Source organism: Xyrauchen texanus, chromosome 50 (genome assembly GCF_025860055.1).
Source record: "Xyrauchen texanus isolate HMW12.3.18 chromosome 50, RBS_HiC_50CHRs, whole genome shotgun sequence".
In the NCBI taxonomy this organism is placed as follows: Eukaryota; Metazoa; Chordata; class Actinopteri; order Cypriniformes; family Catostomidae; genus Xyrauchen; species Xyrauchen texanus.
The window spans coordinates 21,690,031-21,710,744 of record NC_068325.1 but is presented as its reverse complement, the minus strand read 5'-3'; the positions used below and the strand labels follow the sequence as shown (position 1 = coordinate 21,710,744).

At 37.6% G+C, this 20,714-nt stretch overlaps 1 protein-coding gene across 1 annotated transcript in view; it reads right to left on the bottom strand.

Moving 5' to 3' along the window:
• Nucleotides 1–13,324, bottom strand: part of LOC127641434 (voltage-dependent calcium channel subunit alpha-2/delta-2-like) — a 35,788-nt gene extending 22,464 nt beyond the window's left edge. The window contains exons 1-7 of the mRNA XM_052124453.1: nt 13,087–13,324; nt 5,824–5,905; nt 5,217–5,333; nt 5,075–5,134; nt 3,155–3,199; nt 2,649–2,772; nt 2,429–2,560 (exon numbers count right to left, since the gene is read on the bottom strand). Coding sequence (XP_051980413.1) covers nt 2,429–2,560; nt 2,649–2,772; nt 3,155–3,199; nt 5,075–5,134; nt 5,217–5,333; nt 5,824–5,905; nt 13,087–13,184 — 658 coding nt within the window. The 5' untranslated portion in view covers nt 13,185–13,324. The remainder of the gene's footprint in view (nt 1–2,428; nt 2,561–2,648; nt 2,773–3,154; nt 3,200–5,074; nt 5,135–5,216; nt 5,334–5,823; nt 5,906–13,086) is intronic.
• Between the last annotated feature and the right edge of the window lie 7,390 nt (nt 13,325–20,714).

Sequence of the window (20,714 nt, the reverse complement as noted above, 5' to 3'; positions counted from 1 at the left end):
AAAAAATAACTATAACCACACGGTTATTTAATGTATAATTTTTTGTTATGTATATTGGTGATATAAAATTACCCCAAAAAATTATAATAATAAATAAAAAAATAACCCTAACCTTAAACTTACCATGCCCGGCTGAAGATAAATATAGATTTTTTAATATTTTATTTTAAATATATTTATTTATATTTATAATTATATAATATACATATTTTTATTTAAAATATAATCTATATATTAAAATACATATTTTAAGGTAAAATATTTGATAAAAAATATGTTTTATAGCTAACAGTGAAAATGTATTTAATTCACTGGATCATCCAAAAATAACTAAAACCACATGGTTATTTAATATAATATGTTTGCTATATTTCCAGCAAAAATAACTATATATATATATATATATATATATATATATATATATATATATATATATATATATATACTATAACTATATAAAATTACTCAAAAAAATTACAAATGCAATTTTAAAAGCCAAAAAAAAAAAAATACAATAAAAAGTTAACTGCTCTAAACCTAACCTTACAATGCATGGTCAAAATTAAATATATTTATTTATATTTATAAGTAAATTAATATTTTTATATCATCTATATATTAAAATACAAATATTACGTTTTATTTTTTTAATAAAAAAATGCTTTTATAAATAATGTAATTAATTTAATGTATTTAATTCACTTGGTTATCCATAAAATAGGCATTAACACAGTTATTTAATACAGCATTCTAGCAAAAAAATTATTGTATTGTTATGGTGATATAAAATTACACATACAATTTAAAACTGTTTGTTTTGTTATTTTAATAAAAGAACAGGGTTCATACAGGCATCATTAAATGAAAATCAAAGACTTTCAAGTACTTTTTCCAGCACCAATTTTTTATTTTCACAGAACTAGCGGGGTGAGTGGGGACTGGATTCCCCGACCGCCTGGAGTGAGGGAGCCGCTGCCGGGGGCGGAGGAGTGCCCTGCCGTCCCCAGAGACGTGGAGGGGTCAAGAGAAGACCGCCGTCCACGAGGGGAGGAGGGAAGCAACTCCCTGATCGCATGGAGCGAAAAGTGTCTCCACGTGCCGCCAGAAAAGCGGAGGGGCGTTCTGTCCGCTGGGGGTCGGAGCTTTGACTCCGGTTCGCCCGGAGAGGATCGGCTGTCGTCCGCCTGAGTGTGGAGGAGTGTTCGAAGACCACGCGACGGTACATCAGAGAACCGGTGAGTAAGCTTTTTCTCTTTCTCCTCTCTCTCTCTTTCACACCATGTTGGCCTTTTCCCTCGCCTATTTAGTTTTTTTTTGTTGTTATTTTCCCCTCCTGTCTCCTCTCAGGTCGAGGAAGGCGGGGATGACCTGACGGGTGCAAAGCACGTTTTTTTGTTTTGAGTTTAATTAAATTCTTATTTATATTGACAAGCCGGTTCTCGGCTCCTCCTTGCCCATCTTAACCCCCTTACACTCTTATATTTGTATACATTTACATTTACATTTTACATTTTACATTTATGCATTTGGCAGATGCTTTTATCCAAAGTGACTTACAGAGCACTTATTACAGGGACAATCCCCCCCGGAGCAACCTGGAGTTAAGTGTCTTGCTCAAGGGCCCAACAGTGGCATCTTGGTGGTGCTGGGGCTTGAACCCCCGACCTTCTGGTCAGTAAACCTGAGCCTCAACCACTGAGCCACCAGTGCCCCATTTCACACCCTGATACATTCTGTAAGGGGTGTGAAATCTTCTGCACTTAACTGTAAACATAGTTTGTGAAAATTTACATTTTATTTAATATTTATTTTTTCACGATTTAACCACATTTTACATTTTATCCATGGACATTTTCCATGTAGCCCAATCCATCTATATGATGTCATACTGCACGTGTGTCAGGTAAACATTTGAACGCAAAGTTCACAACACAGTCTCACATCTCAACATTTAAGTGCTTGTACGATGTGAAAAGTGCAGAGAAATGTATCGGCATCTTTCAGCTCATAGTCGAAAAAGCATTTTTATTTGGGCATTTCTAACAGGACGACAATGAGCGCCACGCGTCTGATGTCATCGCCATGGTAACCAGATACATTTTTGCTGAAAGACTAGTATTTGTCCCCTAAAAACAATTAGTTTTTCTTATTTGTTATATCAGTTACATGCATTGGGGTGTTTTATGTTACATTTTAAGTTGTTTATTTTATGTTATGGCATCACATGTGTTACCCTGATGTGTTATTCTGTGTTTTGGGCCAATCTTGATGAAATATTGGTCTTTTGTTTCACCACCTGTGTAACTATGATGGTTAACAGTACATTTAAAAGTAGTTTATTATATTAATATTTTCTAATTTAATGATAGTAGTAGTGAATGTGTAGAATATTATGTAATGTCATTTTTTACAGTGTGCTTAGGTTTACCTGGGTAATATCTCGTGACTCCTGTGGCGCTCCCAAACGCTTGCCAGAGCAGCGACGGGTCGTCTCGACTGTTCTCCATAAACACTCTCTCTAACGCTTGAGTCCAGTTCAGCTCGTTCAGAATCACTGGAGCTACACATGAGAGACAGACAGATATTTAATGTATTCTCAGATATTGTGCAGTAATAACTGATGTAATAACGCTGGTCTGGTGTCTCACCTCCTTTATAGATGTCCGTTGGGATCTGTACCGCCGTGTGAGAGTAATTCACATGGTTTTTGAAGTTTGGGTCGTAAATGAAATCCAACTTCAGCGACATCTGAGAATCAATGTCTTCACCGTCCTGTTGAGAGAAAATGTACACAATCACATATATTACATTTCAGCTCTGATTAAATTCAATAAGATTATATGTTCATATTATATGAATGGTGAAAAACAAAAGTGAAAAATTCATGCAGATTCAGCTGTTCACATCCATGATCGTGGGGAAATGACCAATCAGCCGTAATTAACATCTGTCTTAGAATAGTTATCCTCAAAGAATTCATCTTTTAGTTTCATACCATGAAATGGGCCCCATTTTTAATATAAAACCTTCAATAATTATGATATGTTTGGCAGAACAAATCAAATCAAAATCTATATGATTTATAATATTCATCTTTTACGATTCTTGCATCAGTTTTTCATATGTGCAATAAAGAGAGACATTATTTACTCACATAGTCCATCTCTGCTTTAGAGTTATAATATTCAATATTCTCCTCCTGAAATAAACACAGACATGAACACACAAATACAGAAATCTGTGCTAGAGCTAGACCGATATATCGGTTTCACCGATTAATTTGTACCAATTGTTGCTTTTTGGAACTATCGGTTGGTTATCTGCAAATATCTGTGCTAACAGCTGCTGATTAATAAAATATATTTTTAGTTGAAATGCCCTAAAAAATAGAGCTAGGCCGATATATTGGTTTTATCGATTCATTTGTACCGATTGTTGCTTTTTGAAACTATCGGTTATCTGCTAAATTCTGTGCTAACAGCTGCTGCTTAATAAAATTATGTTTTATTTTAATTGCCCTAAAAAATAGAGCTAGGCCGATATATTGGTTTTATCGATTAATTTGTTACCGATAGTTGCTTTTTGGAACTATCGGTTATCTGCAAATATCTGTGCTAACAGCTGCTGATAGGTTTTTGTTTTTCATTTGCAATATTTACATTTTTCATCACTGCCAATATTAACACATATTTTTGGTCTCAGTCATTTAACGTCAAGAGACTTTTCGTCTTTTTTTTTACTTAAAAATCTGTCAATCCCCTGTTAATGTTTTCCCCAGTTATTATTGGGATTTTGGTCAAACAATAAACTGCATTTCATTTGGGAGTCTGATAGCGTGTATATCTGTGCCTGTTATAGTAAGGAAATACTTTAAAATGTATCGGCCGATTAATCAGTTATCTGCCTTTTCCCGAAAACCTCAGTTATCGGTAGCAGTCGACCGATATGTTTTTTAATGGCCGATGCCGATATTCAGAGAGCAGGGTGGCCAATAGGCCGATTCAATGCTGATAAATCACACAATGTAATATGGTAAATAACAAACATAACATTTCTAAAATATATATATATAAACTCTTATTTAGCACTATAATTACTCAACTTCACACAAAACAAAAAATTAATATTGTATTTTAAATGGCATATGAAAGCATAGGCATCTGACTTACAACCTTTCTGCATAATCAGTTAATGGCGTGACTGACAGCTGAACTGAATGAATGGAACTCTTAAGGAAACTGATCTCCAAACAGTTTGAAAAGCAGCTTATTTTAATCGTACCTCCGTATACAGTCTCCAGAGGCAACATTTCCCTTGTTTCAGATGCAACTCTAAAGTTGCACTCACACGCCCATGCGGATCCGATGCGAGCCTCAACCTCCTCACAGTTTAAACAGTCTGGATCGCCCGCTTGGATTGACGGAGTGACCATCATCATTTTATCAGAGGAACTTTTGATCCTGATCCTGAAGTTTTGATTCACGCTGATAGCATACACGCTTCAGAGGAAGATATTAGAGGAGCGCTCGATGGGAAGAAAATGCGAGGTTCGTACATATTGAGATATCCACATATTTGCAGACGGTATATAATAGAAGTTTTATTGATATTGGCCTTTTATCATTAGAAAAGCTACAGGGAACTATTGAGGAGAGACTGATAGTATACGTGCTTCAGAGGAAGATTTATGAGCGCTCTACAGGATTCTGGATCTGCTCAAGTTTTGTGAGGTTGGTTTATTACATTATGTGCATGTTTGCATGTTCAAATCGGCCAAATGGGAAGATTTATCGGCCGATGCCAATAATGAAAAAATGCAGAATATCGTCCGATTTATCGGCCTCTGCGATATATATCGGTCGGCCTCCAGTTATCGGTATTGGGCAAATCCACTATCGGTCGACCTCCACCCGAAAAACTCAATTCAGAAATGCATAATGTGTACCCTACATTCACATAATGAGCTGAAAATAACATTAATGTAACATATATGAAAACCTCATTATTGCAAATATACAAATATTACAGATCCTTCAGAACATTTGATACATAATGTGTATGTGATGTCACAGACCTTGATTCCATCCTGCCAGTGATGATCTTTCTGCAGACGCTCCGCTTCACTCGCCAGTTTCTATCACACACACACACACACACACCCATCAACACTCATAAACCAACAGTGCGAGTGTTTATACACAAGTGTGTGTGATTACCTCGAGAGCTTTGCGCTTCTTGGCCAGCAGTCTCTCGATGTCTGTTGCGACTTTCTCTACGATGTCTCGTGGGTTATTTCTGACCACACTGAACTGTCTTCTCTTCTCACTGTAGATCTACAACAACAACAACACACTGACATTCACTTACTGCATAGAGATCGCAACACACAGTATATTATCCTGAACGGAAGTATAACAGGATATTCAGCAGCTGGAGGAAACAGTAAGAGATCCAGAGAGGAGTGTGTGTTTACATTATTAATGTTCATCACTGGGACACTGATGTAACATCCTATCAACCATGACACACTAAAAATAACCTGTTTCAGAGTTTCCTTCCTGTTTAAATGAGTGTTTCTGCATAATCCAGCAGTTTGACAGAAGACAAGCCTCATTAACCTGCTCTAATGGATCATTACAGCAACATCACAAACTCACTGACAGCTTCTACTGTATGTGTAACTGTGTGTGTGTTTGTGTCAGTGTAACTGCAGTATCATTATAACATCTGTGACAGATTTCACTTGAGTTGTTCATTGTTGTGGGTGTTTGGTATGCAGCACTCACAGTAATGAGCACATGTTTGACACACACACAGTCTTACCCCCTTGAGTTGTTGAGCTCCGCTGATGTGCTGCAGAACTCTGTCAATCTCCTGTTCAATGCGTCGAGCCCAGTGCATGATCCTACACAACACACACACACACACACACACACACACACACACACACACACACATTAAACTCAGTTTGTGCTGTACGTTTGACTAATAACACACGGATATCAAACCCTGCTTACAGTCTCAAATCATTACCAGTACTAATTTTGCTTTAGTATTTGACAAAATTGTCCTTTAAATTTAATGCAAATCCTTTTAATTGTTGAAAACAAAAATGTTGCTGACAATAATGTGCAAAATGACAAAAAAACTGTTAACTGTTAACCAACGTTAAAATATTTTTTAGTCATTGTTTTTGTCTTGTGAAAAGAATGTCCTTGAAATTTATTCATTTTAATATTTATTTATTTTAGTCAATTTTACCTTGAATGAAATGGCAAAAAAAAACAAAACTACGAAAACATTTGTTGACGATAATGTGCAAAATTGTAAACATTTCTGAAACTATAACAGATGAAAATTTATTCCAGTGGCAAAGTTAATTTTCACTTTTTTCAGTAAGTCACCATTTTTTGTCTTTTGACCAAAAATTTTTATAATACAATAATTTTAATCGATTTCACTATTAATCATTTTAATAGTTGAAAATAACAATTTTGTTGACAATAATGTGCAAAATGACAAAAACATGTAAAACTGTAACAGACAAAATTTAACCACATTTTTATCCCAGTAGCAAATTAAAAAAAAAAAATGTTATCATCGTTTTTTTTTTGTCTTTTGACAAAAATGTCCTTTTAAATCATCAATTTTATAATTCAATAATTTTAGTCATTTTCACTATGAATAAAATTATAAATATTTTTAATTGTTAAAAATAAAAATTTTGTTGACAACGTGCAAAATGACAAAAATGTGTCAAACTGTAACAGACTAAAATGTAACCGAATATTCAACCCAGCAACAATGCCAATTCTTTACGTTTTCTTTAGTCATTGTTTTTGCCTTGTGAAAAAAATGTGCTTGAAATGTATTCATTTTATTATTCATTAATTTTAGTCTATTTTACCTCACCTAAAATGGCAAAAATAAAAATGACAAAAGTAACAATTTCATTGACAATAATGTGCAAAATGGTAAAATTTTCTGAAACTATAACGATTTCACTATTAATCATTTTAATTGTTGAAAATAACAATTTTGCTGACAATAGTGTGAAAAATTACAATTTAACAGAATATTCAAAGTTTTTTTAGTCATTGTTTTTCTCATGTGAAAAATGTCCTTGAAATTTATTAATTTTATCATTTATTAATTATTGTCTATTTTACCTTGACCAAATGCCAAAAATAACGAAGTTGTTGCCGATAATGTCAAAAATTTAACCAAATATTTATCCCAGCAGCAAATAATAAAAAATTGTTTTAGTAATTGTTTTTTTTGTCTTTTGACAAACATGTCCTTTTAATTTATCAATTTTATAATTCAATCATTTTAGTCGATTTCACTATGTATAAAATTGCAAATCATTTTAAGCGTCGAAAACAAAACTTTTGACAATAATGTGCAAAATAAAAAAACCTGTTAAACGGTAACAGACAAAAATGTAACCAAATATTCAACCCAGCAACAATGTTAATTACATTTTTTTTCCCCACAGTTTTTGTCTCAGAATTACCCACAAAAAAGCAAAACAGTTCATTCGTTTGTTCAATGTGCAGGAGATATTTGTGTTGCACTCCTGGAAGTGTCACATTTATGCCGTAAAGATCAATCCATAATCACATACAATAAATTGGCTTTCAATACTGTCGTCATGGTAACACATGCTAACGATTGGGGCAAACTCTGTCATGTGACACTACGTTTTTGCATTAATGCCAATTTTATTGACAAAAAGTGTTTCCAAACCATTTTTCCGCGACATTTGATGTATCGACACAGAGTGAAAAATATTATGTCGACATTTGTGACATTTTAGCGATAATGTGCGTTTCCATCAGCTTCATTTCGATGCACTAAAATTTTTTCACCAAAAATCCTTGGATGGAAACGTAGTCATTGTTGATAAGTGTATTTTCGGTGACCTCAGCTAAACTGTACTGTGCTCATAAAGCGTAACAGTGACAGAATACATATAAAACCCTCAATGTTGGCTAAACCGATCAATATAATCAATATACCGAAAGTGATATTTATACTGTCCACAAACAGACAGATTTATACGCCACAAATCTCCGTTCAGCTTCATTAAACCCTCAGTTGTGTTACAGAAACAGTGTGTGCGGATAAATCACAACCCTGCAGTCTGATCATAAATATCACCTGTTTCCACGACAACAGATCTGTATGTGATTGCAGCTCGACTGCAGCTACACTGTATTATATAAGTTCAGGCGTAGACTAAAGCTAATTAAACCTTGCCAAGTCAATTAACATGAGAGGATCATAATAAATGGTCGTTAAGAGAAATCAAATCATTCCCCTGCAGGTCGAGCATTTAATAATCACCTTATTAATTATGTTGTTCACATGTAATGGATGATTTGGGATGCATAAAGTATCAGTGACCATATCAGTGTTGTCCTTTAGCAATCTTACATTTTCTTTAAAAACTTTTAATGAGATGTAATTGACAAGGGGGTTTAAGTGGGTTATTATGTATGTGCATGTGTGGACATTGTATTATGGCTGAGACTGTCAGTAAAGGGTTAAAACAATATGGCGTCAATCACAGAGGAGTTTGTGTTTGGTTGAAACGCCAACAAAACATCTGATAAGAAACTTAATTATGTTTTTACATTGTTACCTGTTTGAGTCAAAAGATTAGAGTCTCTAGTTTCATCCGATATGCTACTTTTTGAGCGATTTATCGTGGAACGGCACGCTGCTAAACACATTGACCACATTCGTGGACTGTGTGCTCATTTTCCTTATATGATAAATATGTCTTTCAGAGGCTTTATATGGAGTTAGGATGAAAATAAGGAGCATTTCAAACTGTTCTGAGACCAGTGCAGACAGACAGCACACTGGAAGTTAAGTCATGCACTAAATAGGGAGCAAGGGAGCATCCTATAGCTCTCCTATAACTGTTCTGACACCAGTGCAGACAGACAGCACACTGGAAGTTAAGTCATGCACTAAATAGGGAGCAAGGGAGCATCCTATAGCTCTCCTATAACTGTTCTGAGACCAGTGCAGACAGACAGCACCCTGGAGGTTAAGTCATTCACTAAATAGGGAGCAAGGGAGCATCCTATATCTCTCTATAACTGTTCTGAGACCAGTGCAGACAGACAGCACACTGGAGGTTAAGTCATGCACTAAACAGGGAGCAAGGGAGCATCCTATATCTCTCTATAACTATTCTGAGACCAGTGCAGACAGACAGCACACTGGAGGTTAAGTCGTGCACTAAATAGGGAGCAAGGGAGCATCCTATATCTCTCCTATAACTGTTCTGAGACCAGTGCAGACAGACAGCACACTGGAGGTTAAGTCATTCATTAAATAGGGAGCAAGGGAGCATCCTATAGTTCTCCTATAACTGTTCTGAGACCAGTGCAGACAGACAGCACACTGGAGGTTAAGTCATTCACTAAATAGGGAGCAAGGGAGCATCCTATAGCTCTCCTATAACTGTTCTGAGACCAGTGCAGACAGACAGCACACTGGAGGTTAAGTCATTCACTAAATAGGGAGCATGGGAGCATCCTATAGCTCTCCTATAACTGTTCTGAGACCAGTGCAGACAGACAGCACACTGGAGGTTAAGTCATTCACTAAATAGGGAGCAAGGGAGCATCCTATATCTCTCCTATAACTGTTCTGAGACCAGTGCAGACAGACAGCACCCTTGAGGTTAAGTCATTCACTAAATAGGGAGCAAGGGAGCATCCTATAGCTCTCCTATAACTGTTCTGAGACCAGTGCAGACAGACAGCACACTGGAGGTTAAGTCATGCACTAAATAGGGAGCAAGGGATCATCCTATATCTCTTTATGCAGTTAAGTGCGTTCACTCCTAAAATCGGATCAAAAGTTCAGTTTCAGGCTGCAGATGATGTTTGGATCACTCAACATGTTTGACACACATGGGACAATGATAATCAGTATATAGATTCAACATTTATAATGGATCATTTTATTATAACATGGTTGGCTGTGATTGGATGATACTGGATGTTACTTTGAATCTGAATTAATTATGCTAATTTATGATGTAATGTCTGTTACATCTCATAAACATGAATAATTAACACTGCTGGACACATAATAAACAATTTGATGAAAAACAAAAAATAAAAAAAAAAAAAAAAATCGGACTTTCTATATTTTGGATTATTTCAAATGTCACGATTTAGTCCCGCTGTCCACGTATATGGACATACATTTTTAGGAAATCTATTTGGTCTAAAATGATTTTTTTTTTCTTTGCATGTTTATTAGGAGCTACTAAAGGAACAAATCAAAAAGGGGAATGGAAAATGCATGCAGCAGTCACGCTCGGGTCTCAGGATATTCCCGGTTTCCTTAAAATAAAAGCAAAAATCGAGGTTACAGTGAGACACTTGGAAGTGAATGGGTACAATTTGGAGGGTTTATAGACAAAAATGTAAAGCTTTTCATTTTATAAAAGCACTTCCATGAACTCATCTGTTAAATCTTGTGTAAATCTTTTAGACTTCAGGACATCTTTCTAAGATTATTCTTGATTTTAGTAGAGGAACACAGTGATGTATCTAAGTGTCATTTCTACATCTTCATCACTGCTGCTGTAAACACACACACACACACACACACACACACACACACACACACACACACACACACACACACACACACACACACACTGGTTCACAGCACGTTTAGCAGCATGTGTTACACAATATGTGGAGGTGAGCGTGTATCTGTGTGTGTATCAGAGTGATTCAGGCGATCTGATGCGTTCTCAACATCTAATCTGAGCATGCCCAGAGTCACACACACACACTCCAAGAGAGAAAGAGAGAGATTTACATGGAAATAAGGGGCGGCAGTGACCTATATTCACTTTCACAGAGACCAGCATTAAACTACATACAGATACTGTAGATGCTTTACTGTCCCGGTCCCATGAATCTTACTGATGGCCCTGATTCTGACACACAATGGAAATTTCACCCATCATCCCATTACAACATGTCTTATGTGCTACATTACGAAAATTAGCATTGCCTGAGTAAATCTGTGTAATGCTGTAGAAATAAGTTGTTTATGTGTTATGTACCAGATATAAGTGTTTCTAAAGTATAAACTGTTTTTTATTAGAGCTGTCAGAATGAATGCGTTAAAGAACGCGATTAATAAAAATGTTTAATGCGTTCATTTTTCTTAATCGCTTTTAACGTATTTGCCGTTAATGCAGCATAAACACAGCACCAGAGCCCTTCTATCAAGATGAGCCAACAAGCTTAGCGTAAAATAGCATAACACGCCGGTCCCATAGACATTATGTGGGCGGTAATGTCGTAACACGCTAGTTGACCGTTACGCTCTCTCCTGTGATAGAGCCGCGGAGGTTGTTATCTTACATTTCTTACCTGTGATGATGTATAAATGATGGTTCATTATGTGTAATGTTGTGGAAATGATTCTTACTGATGTGGAAATGAGTGTTTTCTTAATTGTAATGCAGTATAAATGAGCGTTTTACCTTTAATACTGTTGAAATTAGTGTTTTTTACCTTTGATATTGTAGAAATTATGTGTAATGTTGTGGAAATGATTCTTACTGATGTGGAAATGAGTGTTTTCTTACATGTAATGCTGTATAAATGAGCGTTTTACCTTTAATACTGTTGAAATTTGTGTTTTTTACCTTTGATATTGTATAAATGATGGTTCATTATGTGTCATGTTGTGGAAATGATTCTTACTGATGTGGAAATGAGTGTTTTCTTACATGTAATGCTGTATAAATGAGCGTTTTACCTTTAATACTGTTGAAATTTGTGTTTTTTACCTTTGATATTGTATAAATGATGGTTCATTATGTGTCATGTTGTAGAAATGATTCTTACTGATGTGGAAATGAGTGTTTTCTTACGTGTAATGCAGTATAAATGAGCGTTTTACCTTTAATACTGTTGAAATTAGTGTTTTTTACCTTTGATATTGTATAAATGATGGTTCATTATGTGTCATGTTGTAGAAATGATTATTACTGATGTGGAAATGAGTGTTTTCTTACATATAATGCTGTATAAATGAGCGTTTTCCGTTTAATACTGTTGAAATTTGTGTTTTTTACCTTTGATATTGTATAAATGATGGTTCATTATGTGTCATGTTGTGGAAATGATTCTCACTGATGTGGAAATGAGTGTTTTCTTACGTGTAATGCCGTATAAATGAGTGTTTTCCGTTTAATACTGTTGAAATTTGTGTTTTTTACCTTTGATATTGTATAAATGATGGTTCATTATGTGTAATGTTGTGGAAATGATTCTTAATGATGTGGAAATGAGTGTTTTCTTACGTGTAATGCCGTATAAATTAGCGTTTTACCTTTAATACTGTTGAAATTAGTGTTTTCTACATTTGATATTGTATAAATGATGGTTCATTATGTGTCATGTTGTGGAAATGATTATTACTGATGTGGACATGAGTGTTTTCTTACATGTAATGCTGTATAAATGAGCGTTTTACCTTTAATATTGTTGAAATTAGTGTTTTTTACCTTTGATATTGTATAAATGATGGTTCATTATGTGTAATGTTGTGGAAATGATTCTTAATGATGTGGAAATTAGTGTTTTCTTACCTGTGGTGTTGTATAAATGAGCGTTCATTATTTGCAATGCAGTGTAAAAGTTTTACTGCTGTGGTACTGAGTATTTTTTTTTACATGAAATGCACCGGTAATTGGTGTTTTATGTGTGTATTTCAATGGAATGGTTTTACTTACATCTAATGCTGTGGAAATGAGAGTTTGTTGCATGTAAAGTTGGTATAAATGTGTGTTTCTAACGTGTAATGCAGTAAAAATGTCTTGGTTGTGCTTGTAATGATGTGGAAATTATTGTTCTTCCTTACGTGAGAAAATGAGTATTTCTTACGTGTAATGCTGAGTAAATGTGTTTGCGTACATGAGACTGTTTATCTAATAAATGATGTGAACAACGAGGGCTATATACGTGTATTTCTTTATAAACGAGTGTTTTATACGTGTATTTCTGTGGAGATGAGTGTTTTTCTTACGTGAAATGCTGAGGGAATGTGAGCGCGTCCACAGCGGTCCACGATCCGCTGAAAATCACCACCATCATCATCAGACGCGCGTGAACACATCTCGCCATTTTCCATGAAAACACCGCAAACCAGTAGCGCAAATATCCTCACGGTAATCCAGCAGAGCGGAATATCCCAGTCTGGCGCAGTATTAATCGCTCGTTTCGCGTCAGGAGAAAAAACAACGTAGAACGAAGTGATGACGGTGGGCGAAAGACGCAACGCGTGATGATGCTGCCGTGCACGCGCGCGCGCGACACTCGCCAGAGATCTGCGCGCGACCTCATTCATTTCTCAAACACACTGAAACGCATTGATAAGAAAAGAGATGAACTCAAACTAACACAAAAACTTGTTATAAGATAACATTTTATATTTATGATTACGCTTTAAATGTTCCAAGTCAAATAATGAACAAAAATGAATTAACAAATGGACAATCGATTGCACTTTGTGGGCTACTTGTTAATATTTGAGGATATATATTTTAGATCAAGTTGCCTTACTTGATCTCTGGCATTCTGGTTTTATGTATAAATCACATCAGAGTTAAGTATTAAAATAAATGCAGTATTTATATCAAATTATTTTGCATAATTAGTTATTCCTGCCAAATAATAGGCTAATAACAACTCATTCAGTACATAAGTTGTACACAGTGGTGAGAATCAGGGAAATAGTGGAGAACAGGTTCTGTTTTAGGCTTTTCTCGCTGTGTCTCAGATACTGGTTTATATAATTTCCAAAAGACCGACGGATTGTATTGTTATTGAAATTAAACAAATATAGGCTACCTAAACACATAGGAAAGATGTCCAATAAACCAACATAAACATTGACAAATCATACAAACACTAAAAAATGTCCAAAAGTTGCTAACAGGACAAGACTTCACACCGCATAATTGGAAATGCCCTGATTAATACTAATGGTGAAACACGTAGGGAAAAATACTGTATTTTAGCGGCCTCTAGTGGCGAGATGAGGAACTGCACGTGCGCATGTAATAGTCTATGCTTTGCAGAGACCACTCATTTTAACACAAAATGTAATAGATAAACTAAAGAAATCAAACTACTAAGTCTCGACTGGCTCTTTGAAACTTTAGACACTAATCCGACGAGAAAATCACAGGTTTCATGGTTGTTTACACTCAGTATTTAGACTATAGTATTTAGTTTGTAATTAAGATAACATTTTCCTGCTTAAAGGTTTTCTTGTTTTTTTTTTTCTCTCAAATATGTAGTTGGAGTTATCAAAGCAAGTTCACAAGTTTGAGATTCGCAGGTCCTGTTGTCTAAAACGCTTAAAGTCTTACCGTTAATCAACCTCAGTTTTGAGATTTTCCTGCAGTGAATCCGATTGGGTCGTCTGGCTCTGTCGTGTAGCAACAGTGCATACAATCATGCAGATACAGGTCAGGAGCTTCAGTTAATGTTCACATGTGATGAAAATGTGATCTCAGTGATTTGGAGTGTGGCATGATTGTTGGTGTCAGATGGACTGGTTTGAGTATTTCTGGGATTTTCACGCACAACAGTCTCTAGAATTTCCTCAGAATGGAGCCAAAACCAAAAAACATCCCATGAGCGCCAGTTCTGTGGACGAAAACGCCCCCTTGATGTGAGAGATCAATGGAGAATGGTCAGACTTGTTTGAACTGATAAAGTCTACAGTAACTCGGATAACCCCTCTGTACAATTGTGCTGAGAAGAATAGCATTCTGAGATGCGGGTTGGCGCTGTTTTGGTGGCACGAGGGGGACCTACACAATATTAGGCAGGTGGTTTTAATGTTGTGGCTGATCGGTGCATGAATTAAACTCACTCAGACTGTGGACAATTTCTTTTTCACATATGATTTTTTAATAACATCCTTAGTTACAAATGATATAAAACAGTGAAATCGCTCACAGAAACTTTGCCTCTGTCTTGCCTGCACTCGACTCCATTCTCTCAAAGGAAATGTTTGGCATAAGCTCCACTGACACACTCTTCACTCCTATTGGTTGTCGCACCCAAAAGTCATCCTTGTTTGCATAAAGTTAACCTTTAATCAACTTTCTCACATCTAGAGTCACTGTCACTTTTGTCACCAGCACTCATTGAAAAATGAACGAGATCTAGGGTGCGTCTCGTTTCTTAAATTTTGCATCCTCGTTAGTCATAGTCGTGTGGATTACTTTTATGCTCCCTAAATGGGACTTTTGGACCATCAAAGTGGTGACACCCATTCACTTCCATTATAAAGACCTACAGAGCTCTAGCTTCTTCTAAAAATGTTCTTATTTACATTTATGCATTTAGCAGACGCTTTTATCCAAAGCGACTTACAGAGAGCACTTATTACAGGGACAATCCCCCCGGAGCAACCTGGAGTTAAGTGTCTTACTCAAGGACACAATGGTGGTGACTGTGGGGCTAGAACCAGCATCGCTTCTGATTACCAGATTACCAGTTATGTGCTTAGACCACTACACCACCACTCCAATACACCACCACCATTCTTATGGAGAAAGACTGACATACACATCTGGGATGGCATCAGGGTAAGTGATCTCTGGAGAGATCAGATCAGATGCTGGTGTTACTGGGGGAGATCAGATCAGATGCAGGTGTTACTGGAGGAGATCAGATCAGATGCTGGTGTTACTGGAGGAGATCAGATCAGATGCTGGTGTTACTGGGGGAGATCAGATCAGATGCAGGTGTTACTGGGGGAGATCAGATCAGATCCAGGTGTTACTGGGGGAGATCAGATCAGATGCTGGTGTTACTGGAGGAGATCAGATCAGATGCAGGTGTTACTGGGGGAGATCAGATCAGATGCTGGTGTTACTGGAGGAGATCAGATCAGATGCTGGTGTTACTGGGGGAGATCAGATCAGATGCTGGTGTTACTGGGGAGATCAGATCAGATGCTGGTGTTACTGGAGGAGATCAGATCAGATGCTGGTGTTACTGGAGGAGATCAGATCAGATGCTGGTGTTACTGGAGGAGATCAGATCAGATGCTGGTGTTACTGGGGAGATCAGATCAGATGCAGGTGTTACTGGGGAGATCAGATCAGATGCTGGTGTTACTGGAGGAGATCAGATCAGATGCTGGTGTTACTGGGGAGATCAGATCAGATGCTGGTGTTACTGGAGGAGATCAGATCAGATGCTGGTGTTACTGGGGAGATCAGATCAGATGCTGGTGTTACTGGGGAGATCAGATCAGATGCTGGTGTTACTGGAGGAGATCAGATCAGATGCTGGTGTTACTGGAGGAGATCAGATCAGATGCTGGTGTTACTGGGGAGAACAGATCAGATGCTGGTGTTACTGGGGAGATCAGATCAGATGCTGGTGTTACTGGGGAGATCAGATCAGATGCTGGTGTTACTGCGGGAGATCAGATCAGATGCTGGTGTTACTGGGGGAGAACAGATCAGATGCTGGTGTTACTGGAGGAGATCAGATCAGATGCTGGTGTTACTGGGGGAGATCAGATCAGATGCTGGTGTTACTGGGGAGAACAGATCAGATGCTGGTGTTACTGGAGGAGATCAGATCAGATGCAGGTGTTACTGGGGGAGATCAGATCAGATCCAGGTGTTACTGGGGGAGATCAGATCAGATGCTGGTGTTACTGGAGGAGATCAGATCAGATGCTGGTGTTACTGGGGGAGAACAGATCAGATGCTGGTGTTACTGGAGGAGATCAGATCAGATGCAGGTGTTACTGGGGGAGATCAGATCAGATCCAGGTGTTACTGGGGGAGATCAGATCAGATGCTGGTGTTACTGGAGGAGATCAGATCAGATGCTGGTGTTACTGGAGGAGAACAGATCAGATGCTGGTGTTACTGGGGAGATCAGATCAGATGCTGGTGTTACTGGGGGAGATCAGATCAGATGCTGGTGTTACTGGAGGAGATCAGATCAGATGCTGGTGTTACTGGGGGAGAACAGATCAGATGCTGGTGTTACTGGAGGAGATCAGATCAGATGCTGGTGTTACTGGGGGAGATCAGATGCTGGTGTTACTGGGGGAGAACAGATCAGATGCTGGTGTTACTGGGGGAGATCAGACAGATGCTGGTGTTACTGGGGGAGATCAGATCAGATGCTGGTGTTACTGGGGGAGGACCATCATGCATCAGTTGCAGATAAATTCAGAAACCAATCACTGCCTTAATGTACTCCAGTCACAGTACTTTTATTTTCTTATGTTCATAATGTCCTGTTAACCCTTTATAGGGCACTCATTGAAATACTTAAGTGTTATTGGAGGATATTATAAGACTTTTAAACTTTTGTGAGTTTTAAAAAAAATATATATATTTTTAGGTTGGAAATCAAGGGCAATAAAGTTACCAAATATGGTTCCTCGCCAGTCTAGGGTAATTCTTTCCCCAAAAAGTGTATATAAAAAAATATAATAAAAACGCATATAAACTTGTTACAAACATAAAAATATTTATTTAGGAACATTTTTAATTATTATTAGGATTTTTTTTTTTTGTCAAGTCTAGTGAATTAGGCCACTGCTTTGTGGTACTTGATGAAGCATTGAGGCACAGGTGGACCTTGCAGACCACTTTTGATCTCAAGATGTTCCCCTTTCTGCTGCAGTACTTGCAGGTCTGGCGGTTAGTGTAGACAGGGGCGTGGAACAGGGATATGTCAAACCGCACATAACTATCTGGGGTGTGGCTGCAGTGTCCCCGGACAGGCGTGGGGATGTCAGTAGAGGTGCTGAGGCTGCCTGGAGATGCTGAGCTCCTTTGGGAATTAGATGTGTCTGGCCTCTGGCTGCTGGCTTCCCTGAACACCTGGATCCAAATTTTTTTTAAAGACAGGCCATCCAGAAGGCCAAGAGACTTGCAGTCCCGCCTGTAGAAAACCCAGGCATTCGTGAGGCTGACATCAACAGAGTAAGCAAACATGCGTATGTACCACCTCTTTGATTTCATGGGGGTGCGGTAGAGGTGGACCAGCATATCACTCTTGTCAGTGCCCCCCATGTTGGCATTGTAGCTCTTGATGACAGCAGGGCAGCTGACTTGTTCCTTCCTCTTGGTGTCACTGCAGTACACCTCCGCCCCCATGTCTGTTGACAGCTGAGTGACGATCCTGTTGTCCTTCCACCTGAGGGCCAGGATCCCATCGTCACTGGTGACGTAGTCAAACGTACCACGAGGGACAGCCTTATTCTCCATCTCCTTGATGATCTTGAGGTGAGGCTTGCCTATTCTGATGTCCCTGGCTCCCCCTTCTTAGTTGGACTCTTTGCTTGTGTGGAGTTGTCGTCATGGTCATCCTTGACATCTTCAAGCACTGCTGACCTCCACTGCAGGCTACACACAATTCCTCTTGTCAGAGGGGCCCATATCACTCGGGCCTGGAGTGTCCAGGTTCTGGGTGGGTGGAAGGAAGTCAGGATCTGCCACATCATCATCTTCCTCCTCAGAGCCATCATCATCATCATCATCACTGATGCTGGGGTGGGCTGGCACAACAGTCTCCTTCTAACAATAAAAGAGCAGAGTAGACAGCTGCAAAGAAAAGAGAGTACATTTTTGAGTCAATATCAAGACCAGTTTGAGTTATTTGTGAAGTAACAGTGAAGTTTAGATCTACTGATATATAAATAATAAGAAAAATATCATTATACGTACTGGTGGTACCACTTATTTTAGCAGTTATAAGTCTCACAGTCAAAATAAACACCAATACATGGCATTTAACTATAATAAAAACTGTTTCAAGGTCATACAACTGACATGCAAATTGTAAATATATCATAAGAAGTACAAAATAGCATTATAAGTACTGGTGGTAACACTTATTATAGCAGTAACAAGGTTCACAGTAACAAAAAACACCTATATATATATGCCATTTAAGTATTAAAAACTGTTATAAGGTCATAAAACTGACCAAAACCACCCATATTTCAATATCTATGGCTTGAAAATGTCTATAAATGTGTTAAGTTTCCAACTGAATCACTGTATAATGTTATTCAAACCTGTTGTAACATCCAATGCACTAGTAAATATTATTGTCCTACGTTATAATGCATTATTTGTAGAAAAAATTCCCTAGTATGGCTTTCTATACGCATAGGGCGTATGTCTAAATATGGACATGCTGTCACTTGCGCTAATGTTACGTCATCAAATATGGTCTCACCATTTTTCATGCCACAAATGTCACTACTTTCTAAAAATCTATGCAAACAACACCTATCTCAACATGTTGCACAACTATTCAACCATAGAATGTGTGAGTTTCGAAGTTATTCGCGTTGATGTGGGAGAAGGCAGTAGCGCATAGCCTCACTTTCCAAAATCAGGATCAACACTGAAGTTTAAAATGCTCCGGGCAACTTCTGATTGGTCAGATGTCATGGTGTGACTATCAGTGACGTAGCCTGATCTTCACTGATTGGCTAGGAGATATCATGCGCTCACACAACAACCCAAACTGCCATGAAGATGTCAGTTTGAATGTCCGATTAAGTTACCAAATATAGTTCCTCGTATTTTATTTAAAATTGTATAGTGTATATTGTTAATATAGTTTTTACCCTATTAATTACCTGACACCTTATTTTAATTATATTTGTATTGTTATTTGTTACTATTTTATTTATTATTATTATTTGTCTGGTCATTGAGAGAGAGAGAGAGAGAGAGAGACATTACCTGCTTTGATCTTATCAGCGTCTAATATTGATCTGCAGTAATGATGAAACAAACTAAACATTTACTGGTCAGTAAAACGGAACGTTCTGTGCGCATGCGAGTAGCGTGAAAAGATTCCGGATGTGCTTCTTCTTCTTCGTCTATTTAAAGGAGGATGTAAACTAGCGCTACCTACTGTAATTATGGAGAAACACTGAACCTCCTCTACTCAGCGTCTGACAGAGATAATAAAGCTTCAGCACGGCCTGATCAACTCTTCAATCCAGAGGGAAGAGAAATACAAAAGAATGAAAGGAAGAAATAGAAAGATAACATTTAAATGTATAACTCTTCTACAACTGCATGTTACCACTCTTACACCGTACATGGATCAGGAGAATTTCACAGGTGTTCAGGAAAGTGCTGTGATGGAGTTTGATCTGTTTTGGGATGAAAAGGCTGTTAACAACCTGCGGTGCTTTAAACACTTTTGTAGCCTTGAATATTATTCTCATAACTACCAACATAATACTGCACTGTAAGTCGCTTTGGATAAAAGCGTCTGCCAAATGCATAAAGATGCCCTTTATTGTCTTTATACATTATAAACTCCCTCAATACAGCTGGCCCTCAATACAATCTGATTTATTATTTTATATTTCCCAGCGCCATCTATCGCTCTGCGTAATCGAGCTTGAAATAATGATCGGTCCTGTAGACTGCAATTACAAGACGTGCAGTGAAAAAGGAGCTACATTTTGGTCTGTTCTCACACAAAACAGATTTAAAAACATGGATTAAACCACATATGGATTACTTTTATGCTGCCTTTATGTGTTTTTTGGAGCTTCAAAAGGTCTGCTCACCATTCACGTGCATTATAAGGACCTGCAGAGCTGAAATATTCTTCTAAAAATCTTCA